This window comes from Solanum tuberosum, unplaced genomic scaffold (assembly GCF_000226075.1).
Source record: "Solanum tuberosum cultivar DM 1-3 516 R44 unplaced genomic scaffold, SolTub_3.0 scf00078, whole genome shotgun sequence".
Classification (NCBI taxonomy): Eukaryota; Viridiplantae; Streptophyta; class Magnoliopsida; order Solanales; family Solanaceae; genus Solanum; species Solanum tuberosum.
In genome coordinates this window covers 1,776,111-1,792,840 of record NW_006239005.1, presented here as the reverse complement: position 1 = coordinate 1,792,840, position 16,730 = coordinate 1,776,111, and the positions used below count along the sequence as shown (strand labels likewise).

Below are 16,730 nucleotides of genomic sequence, written 5' to 3'. Positions count from 1 at the left end.
GGGCAGCATAATTGAACATAATAAATAAATCAAGTAAACAATATATAAAGAGTATCAAGTTTGATATTTAAAGATCCAAATGTCGAGAACGCTCATAGCACCATTTTCCAAGAGATTCAATAACAAGGCTCGCCCAATATATACATCATGTCGTCGCACCAAGCACACGTAGGTATCAAGAAGGGCCGATGCCCTGTATCAAGAAGGGTCAAAGCCGAATAATCAAGAGAATCAAGAACCATATTAAAAATGGCATTCTAGTTCGTACTTAAAATGGACAACTTTCATTCTTAAGACGGACTAAAAACCAGAGTCAAGATGGAAAATGATCTGAATCAAGAGGCATGCCAATAGTGACAAAGTCACAGCCACAAGAAGGACAAGGTCCCAACAAGAGTGCCAAGTGATCAAACAATCCGTACAAGTGGGCGAGTTACACAAGTGTCCTTAATGTCTTATAGGATACCAACACGACAATGCAAAGTGACAAGGGGTAACCAAGGTACCAAGATAAACTTTCAGATATACCAGAAGGTAAAAAGACTACAAGTACAAGTTTATACATAAACCTCAACGCTTAACTTAGAAACAGTCCAACACAACTTCATGAGTTCAAACCGTAGACCAACCAACGTATCTAGGTCCTCAACTTGTTCACGAGTATATACAACCTTAAAATAAAATTAAATAACTTCTTTAATCCCTAGTAACTCAATAATGTTAATGTAAAACAGGATTATCATCACAAGTAATCTTAGCCTATACAAATGCGACTATGCTCCCAAAACAGTAATTCTGGCAGTCTAGTACCTCATGTCGCAACTTAGATATGTAAAGGAAAACGGCAAAAATGGACTGTATATCCTTCATGAAAGATGTAGGTACATCTCTTAAGGTTGAAAACAATCAAGAATCACCACAAAATATATTTTGTACAAAAAGATATCATCAATACACTAACAGTTGTTCATACAGGATTTCTAAATCCAAAATCTGGACAGAACTTATCCTATGTTGCATCCCATATTTCGAATCCATAACAGCTAAATTAGAGTTGTACATAAACATAAGAGTCGTAAGTATATGAATTATCTTTCCAAATCATATTTATTCACCGAAAAGGGAGTTCTGGAGAAAGAGATATTCTAAAAGTAATAAACACTACTCAGCTCAAAAATAGATTTCGACTACTCACCAAAGAGAAGGGTGTATCTCAAATTCCAGCCAAAAGGACCAAGATTTTCTTGAAATTTTGTGAGTAATATGGTTAGAGGAAGTTCTACATGTTTCTTAGAGTTAAAGGACACGAATTCTTATAGAGGAGGTGTGAAATTATATATTATAAGAGTGATATTTATCACTTACTAGATACAGCCAAAGTCAAAGGTTGGCTGCCCAAAAGTAAAAGGTGTGTTGCCCAAAAGTTTACATATATACAAATATGTATATACCTCACCTCCCTTTCAAGTTATAGATAATTCCAACTAGAATATTACGCAAATACCCCAATACAATCTATTAAATTACAATCACAATTTATGTTAAGCAAGTTTGCAAATATCACAATATTTCAAGTTCCCAAAATGAGAGTAAAACATACTGTAGTAATTAAGCAATGGTGTATCGACAAGCGACTCTTGGTTAGCATTTCGGGGTGTTACAGTGCCACTTACGACGGACCAAGATCGTGATAAGTCACAACGTTCACCTTTTGGATTGGGGAACTCATCACATATTTGGGCAAAATCTTAATTTGTTTCATCAAACGTGCCATCTTTTTCTTTTGAAAAAAGACATAAGTACCCCCACCCCACCCCACCCCCCCACCATCTCCGAATTATATCCAAAATTTCAGCGACGGACATAAACTTAACTAGGGTCTTATTATACTCTTAAACTATTTTAAAATGAAATAAACACACCTAGATGATGATGTGACATAGAGATAGTGCACTCTCTTGAAGGCAAGTGAATTCCGAAAAAATTGGACACATGTCATTTTTTAATTTATCATTTTACAATTAGTTAGTACATATAATTATTGACATTAAAATTTATGTATATTTAATTATTTTCATTTCTTTCTTTATAAAATATTCATTCCCCTCCTCATTTTGAATTTCTTTTTCTCTTTCATTAATTTCTTACTTTATCACTTTTAATTATTTTTTTCAAAAAATATACAGCAATAATATTTTTAAAATGTGTCATTTAATTTTAATGCTTTAAATTTTTTTATGTTTTATTTGATTTTATTCATTTATTTTAATATCTGTACGAAATTAAATTATTTTAAATACAAGACATTTGAAATCAAATCTAAAGGAAAGATGAAGAAACAAAACAAATAAATAAAGTCAATATAAAAAATAAGAAAAGACAATGAATGAAGGTAAGAAAAATGAAGAAAAAAAAGTTTAAATACAAAGCAATTTTTTTTAAAAACATTATGTGTATCAACTTTGTTTAAGTACAAGACAAAGAAAATAAATTATTTTAAAAAAATAAAATATTACACACGTGGCGATGCGTGTTATAAAAACGCAACCAACTTATTTGATTGAAGGTGTCATATCAGCACGAAAATACAAAAAATATGAGTTTAAGGGGAGGGGAGGGGAGGGTAATAGGACCCTACTTATATTAGGATGTGTCACTGCGATTTCGTTCCATACTTGAGTGAGGTACTTATGTCTTATCCCTTTTCTTTTCTGGCCTCCGTTGTAAGTTTTTTTTTTAACAGTTTTCTGGTTGATGCACTACTAACTACCTTAGCTTCTCTGGTGTGTCAAGCCCTATTGGTCTTAGTCATTTTGTTAAGCAAAGCATCGGCTTTATCACAGTATGACCCATCAACGAATCTATTACATCATTTTTTGCCACAAACTTGTTGACTGCAAACTTGTAGAAGTTTTCTAGGAACACTTCATTTGGTAGCTTGTAATTTGGATATTGAACAATCTTCTTTTTAAATCTGAGTCAAACCTCATGTAATGCCTCACCCAGCAACTATTTGAAGTTGATTATCCCATCCCTAAGATGAATATGTCAGTTTGGAGGAAACAACCAATGTAACACCTCAGACTTAAAAGGAGCTAAATTAGAACGAGCTAAATTGAGATTCATTCAAGTTACTCTTCAAATTTTGAGTTTTTGGGTCAGTTGCAAACAACCATAACTTTCAGCATAGAATGATTTATGTGGCCCATGAGGTATCAAATCGAAGGCCTTCGAGTCCTCTTTCCAACGCCGCCAAGTTTTCTAAAACCGAGTTCGGATGAAGGAGTTATGCCCATTTGAGTGCAGCCTCTCTAGATAAAGCCTTTTCATCTGTTTTAAGAAAGGGTATTTTGGTCTTTTCCCTATACCACTAGGCCTAAACGTTTTTCTCACCCAACTAGGGGTCTAAGCTGATTGAGATCAGTTTTTCATTCTTTCAAAAACATTTAAGAAAGTTAGGCAAAGTTCAAGAGGAGGTTTCAAGAGTTCTTCAAGGATTTGGGGAAATTGCCAAGAACTTAGTTCTTTCGAGGTATGGAGGTTTCTCATAGTGATGGATTTGTTCATCCTCATGCCAAGTATGTATTTCGTTCATTAATTTATCCATGAAATTGTTTATGTAAAGATTCTTGAAAGGGTTCTTTAAGTCTTAACCCCATTCTTTATCAATGGAGGTTTTGAGTTCTTAAGGTGAGGGTTTTGCGAATGAGTGTTGTTCTTGAGGGATTTTGAGTGGTTTTTCGATTAATTGTGTTGGTTTTATGAAATAAATCTAAGGGAGTTTGGAAGAAATCAATCGATTCTAGGTGAATTAGGACTGATGAGTCCACGATTTGGACTTATTTAGGGCTTTATTTTAATAGATTTAGTGTCCTCAAATGCATATTTTGTGCCAATAACTGATGTAAATCCTTGATTTTCAGGTATTTGGATTGAGGAACAAAACATGGACACTAATGAGCAAAAAGAACAAGGCAGCTGAAAGAACGAAGAAAAGAAGGCCTGAGGATCGTCTAAACCATTGGGTGAGTCGCCGAATGACTATGGTCTTGCCTAATGTTCTAGTGTGTCAAGCCCTGAAGGAGAAAATCAAGCCGGCGATAAAAACGAGCAGTCCACGAGTCAACGAACGGTTCCGCGATACGGTGTTATATCGCCCAAAGTTACAGAGCTTGAAGTTGCTGAAGGCCAAAGCAAAAAGGCGATGGAACTGACCAAAGGGTGGATTGACGATCCCGACTTATTACGCCGAATGGTCCTTCGCAGCACATTTTTGAGAGACTATAAATACGTTTTTAAATTCTTAGTTTAGTATCCAGTTCATTTTTATCATTGAGATTATTAAGTTTTCAAGTTAGAGAGCTTAGAATTGAGTTTTAGAGACATTTTCTCCTTAGCTTTGAAGATTTCTATTTCTAAGAAATTGGAAGTGGGTGTTGAAGATTCTTCATCTTAGACCTTTGTAAAGACTATATCAATCCTAACCAGTTGATGGAAACACAACTTGGTAACGTTTTCTACATTTTTACTATGTCTAGCTAAAACCCCAATTCTTAGGGTGTGATTATGGGTTGATTTAGATGTTGGGTATTGTTATTTGATAGTGTAAATGTTGTTTTTAAGTGATTTCATTCGGTAATTGTGGCTTAATCTAAAGGGTTGTAGTTGCAAATGCAACTCTACCTTCATGTTTTTGGCTTGCTCGAGAGAGAGAGGTTTTAAATCAAGGTTATTGATTTGATGGTCTGTGGGTATTGGATTGTCATGGGTTCAGCTCGAGAGAGTGAACTCTAAACCCTTCTTCCACACATTCAGCTCGAGAGAGTGAATGGACTAAAGCAAAGGTTGTTCTTAATTGCTGCTTATTGGTGTTTGAGAGAAACCAATTTGATTCGGGGTAAATTGTTCGAGAGAAAGTTTACCCGCATTAAAGTCTAGCTTATTCACTGATTTACAGCTATTCACTATTAATTGCAATTACCCGATTGTCTACCTTAGCGCATATTCCAATCACATCCCAAGAACCCATCTCTATACTTGTTATTTTCGTATTATTTGTTGTTGTAGCTGATAGTTGAAATCTAATCTCCCTGATATTTGACACTTGTGTCACCCCAAACTTGAACCATACTTTTATTCGTAAATGTTTTTAGCTATGATTGACTTGAGCATATTCATGATTTTCTATTGATTCTTGAGTACAAACCACTCCCTAGGAACTCGACCCCAACTCACTTAGTTGGGTTATATTACTACTTAACGATCGTTGACACTTAGTATTAGATGAAGTGTCTTTGATGGCATTATTCAATCAAGGACCAAAAATCGAGAAGAAAAATTCGTCGAAATGTTTTGGGTTTGGGCTGGGGCAGCGCACCCCCGTAGTGCCAGAGGGCTGGCACTCTGCGCCTGTAGTGCGCCCCAAACCAGCCCCAGTAAATTGAGGGCTGGCGCGGTGCGCCACTCATGCGCCTAGCGTCAGGCCCTTTCGCCTCTGTTCTTTATCCCGTATGCGTTCCTTTGAATCGTGTCTTCGCTATCTTTTTGTTACCAATTATCTAAGTCCTCAATAATCATTGAGAGATCCTATATATCCTAATCAAAACTCTTAAATCTTCATTTCAAATCAAAGTAAAGATTAAGAGTAAAGTTTGAGAAAACCTTTTGAGTCATTTTGAGAAGTCTTTTACAATCTTTTATAACTTGTTTTAAGACTTGAGTAAATGAGTATGAGAATGAGGAGAGTTGACTTTCATATTTCAAAATGATTATAAGGGAACTAAGTATTTCCAAGTATGTAAACTCTTACATTTAAAATGAGAGGAAACCTTGATTTCTTAATGAGTTCATGAGGAGTTTTTGAGCATTGTCTCTTTTAAGAGAATCTTTTGAGTAATTATCTCAAATTGAGGAATATTTATGATTTTAAAACATATGAGCATGAGTTATATATTATTTGGAGTATTGAGCACTGATATGGGAATGAGTTCAGAAAATTCAAAATCCTCATAAACAATGTATGCCAACATGGGTAAAGGGTCATACTTTTTAGATGATTCCTTATTGCTTTTAAGTATAGCTTAGTGTATCCACTTAGTTGAGGATGTTCTATACCCTGGCAAGATATAGGACAATTCTGGCATCGTGGGCGAGACGTTGTATCATCACGTAGCTCATAGTGATGGTTGTCGTTTAGAGAATCTCTCAAATAAGAGTAAAGAGTTTATTGTTGTATTTTTATATACATTTGAGTTATTATCTACTATTTTAAAATCTTTATACATCTTGCACCTTTTATTGTTGTTTTCTTGTTGAGTTGAGTTAAGGTAAGTATGTTTTCCCTTTCTATCAGTTCAGTTATGTATCCCTATGTTCAGTTTTCCCTTTACATGTTGTATATTTAATGTACTGACGCCATTTGGCCTGCATCATTTCATAATGCAGATACATGTATTTAGGATCATCAACCGACGCTTTGCTGATCCCATCGCATTCTAACTAGCTTTGGTGAGCCTCCTTGCTTTCTGGAAGGCTTCACATTATGGATTTATTTTTGTAAGGAGGTTGTGGGTCTTGTCCCGACTTCCCTCATAGTATTTAGAGGCATTCATAGACAGTAATAGTTGAGGAGTCTTTTTTCCATTTCCTTTGTGATGTTTTAAAGACTTTGAGTTGAACGTTTGTGGCTATTTGAGTATTTCAGATAACTTTGAGTTAAACTAGTTTCATTAATGAGACATATTGAGCTAAGTTTTGCATTTGAGTTTCCTATATTGTTGAGCAAGTCTTCCGCTGAGTATTGAGCCAGGCCAAGGGTTCACTTGGGGATCAACAATGGTTCTCGAGTGCCGGCCACGTCCAGGGTGTAGACTCGGGGAGTGACACTCGAGACGAAAAAATTATGAACATTTTAGCCAAATCAAATAGTAGAAAAGACTTATCTATAATAAGATGTTATTAATAGTAAAAAAGACTCAATTTATTACGAAATGTTATGAGTAGTAGAAAAGATCCAATTTACTATAACATGTTTTACTTAAAGATGATAGAAATTTAAGAATTTTACTATTTATTTAATCGATTAGATTTTTTATAATATTTTAATTTATTATAAAAATAAAATGATAATTTAACTTTACATTTGTAGCTTTTCACTTTTTTAGTATAGTCCTTCCTCCTTTTCATTTTTTACGACACCCTTTCATTTTTAGCCCATCTCAATAGTACGTCACCTTATTATAATTATAAATATAAATAATTATACTTTAAATTTTCTTTTTACACATATAATTCTTATTTAGACCATAAATTTAAAAAAAATGAAAGGAGGGAGTATGATATATATAGTACTTACTAATAAGTACTTTCATATTTTTGGGCCTCAACATTGGGGGCCAAGGAAAAGGATTCACCTGCCTTACCTCATCTTCTTCTAAATAAACTTCAAGTATTAGCTTTCCTTTTCTTGGTTTCTTCATCCTAATTGCAAGGCATATGCTATTATTTAATTGCTATTTTGGAGTTGATGGAAGTGAAAGACACAAATTGTACTTCATTGGGCTATGGAAAACCTCCATGGATTTTTAAAGGCAGGCAAGTGTTGTATCCAATTATCTTACAAATTGTTAGTCTTGTGAATATAAATCAGCCATTAATTTTAATGTTGCAGTGCTTTATATCAGCTTCATCTTGTCAAAGCAGAGAACGCTAGAGCTTTCATTCCTAAAGAGTGCAAACTAGTTGAGGCATTTGGGTATCCATTTTTTAATTTTTGTAGGTTTTGTTTGGAATACCAATTTGTGTTTAATTTGTACCACTTTACTTGCAGATATACTCTTGGTGGGTTTTTTCTTGCTAGCTATGATGATAGTCCTGCTGGAATTTTCGATGAGGTTTCGTGTTGTGTATTATAGTTTTGTTTAGTAGACTAAGTGATTTGTTTGTATAATTTAAGTTGAATTATTTCATTCTATATTGCAAGGCTGCTTGCTTTAATTTGTACAAGATTGTGATAGATTTGATTAAAGAATTCTGCTTTTTAGTTTAGTTAATAGTATTATTCTAATGCAAGTTGTTCAGCTTGTGGTGATTGCAGGATTAGTGTGGAATCCACCTACATCTTGTGCGTAAGTGTTTTACTTTCCTCTGCTTAGTACTAGTTATATACATTATGAAATAATTTTGAAATTTCTGCTTCTTGTGAAAACTGAGTATGGTCCCAACAAAATCAATCTGGACTCGTCGTTTAGATTCAATTTGACTTCTTTAGTGTTCCTTTTATTGCTTTCTTTCTTTTCCTGAAATTTAAGATCCTTCTCAGGTGTGTTTGGTATGAAGGAAAATGTTTTCTTGGAAAACAAGTGTGTTTCTTAGTTCTTACTTAGTTTCTAGTGTTTGGTAAATAAGCAAGAAAATATTATCGCAAGAGCATTTATATGTTATCTAGCAAAATATTATGAAGGCGGAATGGGATGGGGAGTGGGGTTTGAGAATGGCGGGGGTGGGATGGTCAAGGGGTGTGGGTTGGGGAGCAGACAATAACTTGGAATGCCACTTATGCAACTTGTTTTCCCAACTTCCATATGGGGAGTCATTTTCCTCCATTCCAAACACATTTCTCTTGTGTCTACTTTTTTTCCTTCTCTGGTGGTTTAGAAGGGGGAGTTTCATTGAAGCTCCGCATAGTAACTGGTTGATACTACTTATTTAGCTGTCACGAGTAAATCATTGAGCAATAGGAAAAAAATGGGGATAATCCATGTAAACCTTATTCCAAACATTTTATTATCCTATAAATAATTTAGTTTCCTTTTATCTTGGAAGACAAAATTGAAAATCAATAACTAGGGACAAGATATTGAGAAGTATATAGTTGTATCATTACCAGGGTGGGGCATGAGATGAATCTCACCACCCTTAATTAACTAGAGGTCTCGTGTTCAAGCCTTGGAAATAGAGAGACTTTTAGTAGGGAGTGCTTTCCCACTTTGTTGACCTTATGGTGTGCTAATCTAGATTAGTTACGGCAGTTTGTTTCAGATACTGAATGGTTAAACCAAAAACTATTTTTGTATGCTAACAAACATATTTTTGTCAATAATAGATGGGCTGCCAGGGTGCTGGTGGGCAGTGATGAGGCATGCCTTCATGGACGGAAGGTAGGTAGAGATTACTTTCTGATATACATCTGTACTCCCAACCTCTGTGTTAATTAGAATGACTTCTTTTAATCATTTGATTAAAACAGTAATTTCCAGCATGAAGGCTTGAAAACCAATAAAGATAGGCACATTATATGTTCTTACTAAGAATCTAGTTTGCATCACTAATTTGATTTTTGTATATTGCATGGTTTTGACATAATCTTAATCATATCTCCTGTGTAACAGGTTGTAGGTCTTCCAAGCCAAGTTGCCAGGTTTTCAAAGGTACATATGAGTTGGTGGATTGGATCTTCTGTTGTTGAACATTTGAGTTGTAATTTTGTAGATCAAGCATCATGCAGTTCAATTCTCCTGGTCAAGCTTTCGCAAAATGCTTTCAAATTACCTTATTCTTCTTAAACAAATAATCTTTTCTGCCATGTTGACTATGAATTTCCTTTTTCCACAAGCTATGCACATGGTTTTTACTATGTTCTTTCTAAATGTAGTTCTAGCCAATGTTTATCCAATTACTCGGCTGATGTTTAAAGAAGTGATATATTCTGAGCTACAATTCACTTTGTTGACATGCATGCAGAAAATTACAGCACTTCCACAGACACCGGAAAGTAAATCAAGCAGTTTTCTAAGAAGGATTGGCTTGAGGACATCTTCTTCTAACTATAAGAATCACATGGACGTAGAAGTGACTGAAATAAAGAAACAGACAGCAATGAGTATCTGCAACATCAATGTTAATGCCACTGGTAAATAAGATGACACTGCATTATCTCTTGATAGAGTAAATTCATAATCCAATTGTTGTTCGTCTGCAACTTCCGTTGTAGAAATAGTTGTGAAGTCTGATTCAAGACATGGTCTAACTGGCCAAATAGGTAGTTCCTTTATTCAATAGAATAAGCAATCAATTCCTCCGTTCTTGTATTATAGCCTAATATGTTCTTCTGCATATCCTAACCAAGGGAGGGAGTGTTTGCAAAATCTTGCAGTTTACATGTTTGACCAGTAGCAGGTTATTTGGAAACTTCATCTCGAATATCATACCCATTTTAATATTTGGTGTATTACATCTCAATATCTTAGTGTGGAATCAACTCCTCCGTTCTTGCATTGTAGCCTAATATGCCAATCCCAATATGCTAACCAAGGGAAGGGGTATTGGCAAAATCTTGCAGTTTGAGTGTTTGACCAGTAGCAGGTTATTTGGAAACTTCTCGCAAATATCATACTCATTTTTTAGATGTTACAATGTCCATTGGGAATTGGCAGCTTCTCAGCAGGATTCTAAGGGATGGATGGGTCCACTTATCAAAATGTCACTACCAAACTTCAGGTAATTGTTTCTATCTTGGTCCTTACGCCTTAGGGTGTTTACCCTTGAAGTAAATTTGGACTTGTAACTAGCAGTTCTACTTTAAATTTCAGTGGACGGACGAAGTACAATTCTAATCTCCTCAAGTACTCTTGCCAGATTGAGTGCAGGTCTGTGCTTCTTAGCCCGACCTATTCATTGCCATATATCTCTCTGCTAATATTCCATAGGTCACTTGAGCAAGTGGAACTGAAGCATCTTCTTGGCCACTAATTGACATTAGAACTCGCTGTTAGGGCTAGTGATTTGTGTTTTTTCACTTTGCATATGTAGGGTAAGAGCAGTGCAACCAGCAAAAGTTTCGGGACCATCTGCGTTGGATGCAGACAAGGAAAATTCATCTGAAGATCAAAGCTCAAATGTGGAATCAGCAAGCAGAGTGCCCACAGGGACCAAGAGAAATTTCAGCATATCTGTGATGCTGTCCAAGCCCATTTTGGCTTTAGAATTCAATCATCTGAAAATGAGAGTTGAAGCTCCTACTACAGTTACCGCGTGTTCCCATGATACTACTTGACTAGTCATTGATATCTTTTACATGCCTAATAAGATTGTTGATCTTCTAATTCATGCATGTTCATTTATAAAATAAATTACTTTTGTTCATTCAATTGTTGTCACTATCAGAAAACTTGGTCATTTGCACCTTGTACAATGACAATCACTTATACAAGAGGCATATTTTGATCTTGTTCTTGCACTCTATTTGCTATACAAGATAAAATGTTAGGGAGGTAAAGCAGAATTGCCTCAAAGCATTAATGATAGAACTTAATATAGTAAATGTATGGAAAGTCTCAGATCCAGTAGCTTTACACATTCAAAAAAGGCCAGCAGAAAATGATCCTAAGTTAGTACGAAGGCATGAAGTTTCTTATGTACACCAAAAATAGCCTAATTGGAATATACAATCATGTTCACAACCAGTGGAGAGTTGAAGGTTAACTTATAGCTACGTCTCATAGCAGCTTCCTCTTCAGGCTGCCATTGTCAATGCTGGCATCACCAATTTCAGGGGAGTAATCAGCTTCTGAAGCTTTGCTTAATACCTTGCCTCGGTTCCTTGACAATTTCTTGACCCAAGTGATAGGTAACATTCGTTGAGAATCATCCATCGCAACTGGTTTATTAGCTTCAGTAAAGACTGGATTCACCAATATGTCTCTGTTTGGTTTATTAGCTTCAGTAAAGACTGGATTCATCGATATGTCCCTGCTTGGCATCAGCTCTTCGTCTGGTACTGCATTCTTCATCAGCTGTGTGCACAATGATCATTTGGTTATAATGTTAGACCAAGAAGCAAAAGTAATATGTGATTATATGGATTGCTCGTGTAACAAAGAAACAATCTGGACTCTTGCACATAGTATCTCCCTACCTCCCAATCAGCAAAATCCAATCTGAAGACAAAGTGGCTGTATTTAACTTCACCAGACTTAACTAAATTGGCATCAGGACCATTCCTTGGAGCTGAGAAAGGAAGAACATTAGAAAGGAAAAAACAAACTACAGAAAGAAAGACTAGGACATACATAAATTGCACTGCACAGTAAATGAAAGATTTAGAAAGGTATCTTACAAAGAAAGTGAGATCCATTTTCATCGACATCTATGACAACCCGTCCATCTTTCACTAGAAAAGATAGCGCAAATAAATTCTCAATGCTTTGTGCAAAGGATTTTCTGTTCATTATGAGATTCTCAAGCTTAACTCTCCTCTTCTTCCTTAGGATTTGAAACATAGTTGATATGTTGCTGTCTGTATCTGTTTTCTCCTCCATAACATCAAGCTGTGATACAAGACAGAATACATCATTGTGTCATGTTGGAAAGACGTAGTCTCAAGCAGATACACTGAATTTAACTCAAGCAGCCATTTATGCTTCTAGTAAATAAACAACTACTGCACCTCAATCCCAAACAACAATAGCAAATTCTCTTACTCTGTGTCCAAGACGATACTTTGAATCCAAATTGGACACAAAGTAAGGGAATTTGCTATACGCACTCGTGCATCAGTATTCAAAACAGACAACTCTTACATGTACATTTTTACAACAGTAACTGCATCATAACACAAAATATGAGAAAGACCATATATACCTCCTTTGGTTGAGTATTCAAGTAAACCTTTGTGCATGGTTTACGTGTAGTATTCTTACGTTGCTTAACTTCACAGTTCATGGGTCCAATCCTTCAGAATAAAGCAACAAAGAAAGCACATAAAAATGCAAGAACAAGTCCCCCATGCACTAACTAAATAGTGAGCATTATGAATCAAGAAAAGGGTTGCCAAAACTAAACTTACATTGTGTGGCAACCTCTTCCATTCCTAAAAATTGGTGAAAGAACAAGCCCGAGTTTCTTCCAGCCTACTGTATTTTCATTTGGAGAGAGCCCGTTTTCATGTTTTGCACTTTGTGGCCCGAAGGCTTCAAACAAAGAGGAAATGAATATATAAGGTGTAACATCATCAGCAGAATGTGATCTAACTGAAGCCACCAAAGTTCTGGTGAGATCAAACAATGCCTCTGCATCAGCAACTTGCTCTCTTGGCTTTTTGACTAGCAATCAAACACAATGATAAATAAAGTTAATTTTATTTTTTTTTATCACTAGTAAGTATGTAAGCAAAATTTCATTAAGAATGTTCAATTCTACCTATAAAGTTGGAAAATGTACAAACTCTAGCTTTAGGACTTTAAAGCTTTTTCAAGGATGAGACATTAAACAAGATAGTAGCACCAAACAATTCTCCCAAATCCCAATGTTACAACAATCTACCGCAATGAAAGTAAAATACTTCATTACTTCCACAAGGTAAGGTAGGGGTATGGTCAACATACACTCTACCCTCCTCAAGGGAGCCTTTGTCAAAAAATCCTAATATATATATAGAGAAAATTATATAAAATATATAAATCAAAAATCATTTTTCATACATATATATTAAATTTTGAACACCACTGCCCATATCTCACTTGTCAGATTTTTCTGAGTACGTTGTTGTAATAAAAGTAAGATAATAACTTCTTCAAGAAAGCCCATAATTTCATCAAGAATGTAACTTTACTCAAAACTTAAGTGTATCTCTTTCTTGTTCTTAGCACCATATGCGAAATCTTGTAAATATTCAACATAAAAATTAAAACTTTAACATCTAAATACCATCATACTCAACAAGATTAAAGATCAAGAAACCCATCCATAGTCACACCATAATAATAATTGGAAAAAAAATACCTTCATTATGAGAGTTTTCAATTTCATTCATAATTTCCTTGAACTTCTCCGAATCAACACTCCCAATATCATCTTTCCCCTCTGTATAATACATCAAGAAACAAAAAAAAACATTTTTTTAACAAAATAAGAAGAAAAAATACACAAAGGCCAATAAAAAAAGAGATTTTACCCCCAAAAATTACCAGAAATACTGTTTTGTATAGTAGAGTATTTGCAACGAACTACTCTTGCTTGAGATATGGGTTGCTCAGTAAAACCGTTCAACTCCTCTTGAGTACTCTCAGCCATTTTTTTATAAAAAAAATATTTATTTTTTACTAAGTAGATGACGATGAATAAAATCGTGTCTTCTTTTTAAAGGGAAAACAAGAAGTTTATTTTGGGAACAATTACGTAAAATGGGGGGAGGACTTCCCGCTTGTTTGAATGTTTTACCACTAAGGTAAATTTTGTGGAAATTTACCGCTCCTTTTATTTTAGGTTTTGGTTTTTCTTTTACTTTTTTTGGGTAGGAGATTTATCCCTTACCAATTATAAAAGTTAGAAAAATTATTTTATTAGACATATTTCACTACCATATATATTATTATTGCTTATACTTTCAAAATATTATGTATCTCACCACTAATTAAGAGTTTCATACGTATCCTACACGCATTTTTGCTACCAGATACACAAAAACAGGGAGAGAGGCGAGCAAGATTCATATATATCCAGATACATGTGAATCACACTATATATATGTGTGTGTGTGTCGTCACTTTCTTTGAGCAATATTCTATTTTTCAAAGAGAAGAATGACCAAAAGTAGACTTGACCTGAACAAGTACATCCGACCTTTCGTCTTGATTATGAATCAAGAAAGACGGGATCTAAAGGCACGCAATTCTGTGTGTGTATCTGGAGTGATTCGCATGTATCTGGGATATCATATACATAGGAGAGCAGCGAGCGAGATTCGCGTATATCCAGATGCATGTGAATCACACTATATATATACATGTATCTAGAGTGATTCACATGTATCTGGAATACCAAATACATGGCAGAACAACAAGCAAGATGGGAGAGAGGGGAGGGAGGCGAGTGAGATTTGATATGTATCTCAAATACATATGAATCCATTTGGATACAATGTATCTAGAACAAATTACACTTAAATTTGACATCATGTATCCAAGATACATGTATCTAGAGGCACCAAAATCTTGTGAGATATGTAATATTGTAAACTAGACTGTATCTAAGTAACTAGCTCCTAAGTTAGTGGGATTTATGTAAGTTCCCCATAAAAGTTCTAATCTATTATGGGGAACTTACATGTTTGTCCTTTATTTTTATGTTATATTAATAAATTAATATTTTGTTCTTGTTAAGAATTTATTAATTCAAACTTTTCACATAAAATATTAAATATCATAAGATTAAATGACATGTTGGTATATTTTATATATTTTTTTTTGAATTTAGAAGTTTCAAAATATTCTTTACATTCCTAAATTTGCGTAAAATTATAATAGAAAAATTAATACTTACAATAATTTCTATTTTTATTAACGAAGAAATCTCAAGAAAATTTAATAATTCCTCTAATGTCCTATTAATAATAATGATTGAAATTATTTATGATCATTATTAAAGTTTCTACACAATTGAGATAAAAATTGAATTTGTATACAAATAAAAATATTTTTAAACCAACAAAATAATTATGTGCACTATTAGAGAGTACCTTCCAGTGTTATAATTATCCTACAATTATGAAGAAGCTAAAATCGTTAGTCAATTGTTAGTTGTTTCATAATTTTGTTAAATGGCCTAATATTTTTCACCTTTTGTTTAATAATTCCTAATTACTTAAATAGTAATTTCTAGGTAATCAAATGACGTATTATGTATTTCACTTTTGACAAAATGATTTCCCATTCTTTGAAACCTTGTAATATAAGAAATCTCCTTTGTGCCATTTTATTTTTAGAATCTCTCTACATTCTATAGATTTATAGATTCCAAAAGTTAAAGAGAGTTCATTTATTTTAAGTACTATGTCAACATAGTTTATGTAAATAAATTCAAGTTCCTAAATTTTAGTTACATTATGTGTAATTATTTTCCAAGAGTATTTTGTAGAAATATAATTTCACAAAAATAGGTAGTTCCACAAAATAGACTTAACTGATTTATGAATTTTTTTATTCCATTTTGAACGTTTTTTTGTTTGGTTCAATTAAAATTATCCTTAATAATTAAAGTCAACTTATTAACAAATAATTTGTAAGAGTTATATTTTTTTTATCGCTATTACATTGAAGGCATTGGTTATGACTTATGACCGTTCATGTAAAATTTAATATTGTAAAACCTGAAATTATACAGAAAATCAAAGTTAGTAATCGACAAAAAAGTATGAAATGCTTATTGTTATATAATCATTAATTAAAAAAACGTAATAAATACAAATAAAATTAATTCAAAAATAAAAAAGGAAACAAAAGTTCAATAATTACTTTATAAAGATATTTATATTGAATTAGGATTCTATTCTTTTTTTAAAGCAACAAAAACTTTACGTACTCAAATGACTTCATATATACTCACATCCCTTGTCATTTTTTGTTTTTTTTCTTCTTATTTTAAATAGTTAGACTAAAATTTTTATTTTCTTAATTATAGTTTTTAGAATATTATGTAGAAAATGTCAACTTCATGAATTTAGTCTCTAAAATACTTTACTATGTACTTTCCAATTGATGCATGTGTACTTTCCAATCTATATATATACTAGTATACGTGTCCGCGCGTTGCGCGGATTATATCACATATATAGATAGATTATTATTATTATTATTATTATAGAAAACAAATATTTCTAATTTAAAAAAAAAGATTATATAGAAAATAATAGATTAAAATTCGGCTTTATCTAAAATAGAGTTAGTTTTTAATTC

At 33.6% G+C, this 16,730-nt stretch overlaps 2 protein-coding genes across 2 annotated transcripts; one reads left to right on the top strand and one right to left on the bottom strand.

Moving 5' to 3' along the window:
• Positions 1 to 7,379: 7,379 nt before the first annotated feature.
• LOC102594860 (uncharacterized) lies at positions 7,380 to 11,227 on the top strand. Its single transcript, XM_006346575.2, has 10 exons — positions 7,380 to 7,593; positions 7,670 to 7,753; positions 7,829 to 7,892; positions 8,080 to 8,126; positions 9,104 to 9,158; positions 9,390 to 9,428; positions 9,742 to 9,910; positions 10,434 to 10,497; positions 10,590 to 10,646; positions 10,810 to 11,227. Exons 1-10 carry the CDS (start codon positions 7,526 to 7,528, stop codon positions 11,051 to 11,053), a joined length of 891 nt encoding a protein of 296 aa, XP_006346637.1. The 5' UTR covers positions 7,380 to 7,525; the 3' UTR covers positions 11,054 to 11,227.
• Positions 11,228 to 11,291: 64 nt separating this feature from the next.
• Positions 11,292 to 14,104, bottom strand: LOC102606189 (non-structural maintenance of chromosomes element 4 homolog A-like). The gene is made up of 7 exons (XM_006346601.2): positions 13,965 to 14,104; positions 13,780 to 13,860; positions 12,845 to 13,100; positions 12,640 to 12,730; positions 12,116 to 12,326; positions 11,915 to 12,006; positions 11,292 to 11,792 (listed from the first exon to the last, which is right to left on the bottom strand). Exons 1-7 carry the CDS (start codon positions 14,068 to 14,070, stop codon positions 11,496 to 11,498), a joined length of 1,134 nt encoding a protein of 377 aa, XP_006346663.1. The 5' UTR covers positions 14,071 to 14,104; the 3' UTR covers positions 11,292 to 11,495.
• Positions 14,105 to 16,730: the final 2,626 nt, after the last annotated feature.

Coding starts and splice junctions, on each gene's coding strand:
- LOC102594860 (XM_006346575.2), top strand. CDS start 7,526: ATGGAAGTGAAAGACACAAATTGTACTTCATTGGGCTATGGAAAACCT. Junction 7,594..7,669: donor CCATGGATTTTTAAAGGCAG/GCAAGTGTTGTA, acceptor TTAATGTTGCAG/TGCTTTATATCAGCTTCATC. Junction 8,127..9,103: donor AATCCACCTACATCTTGTGC/GTAAGTGTTTTA, acceptor TGTCAATAATAG/ATGGGCTGCCAGGGTGCTGG.
- LOC102606189 (XM_006346601.2), bottom strand. CDS start 14,070: ATGGCTGAGAGTACTCAAGAGGAGTTGAACGGTTTTACTGAGCAACCC. Junction 13,101..13,779: donor TGAAAACTCTCATAATGAAG/GTATTTTTTTTC, acceptor TTTGATTGCTAG/TCAAAAAGCCAAGAGAGCAA. Junction 12,731..12,844: donor GGAAGAGGTTGCCACACAAT/GTAAGTTTAGTT, acceptor TTTATTCTGAAG/GATTGGACCCATGAACTGTG.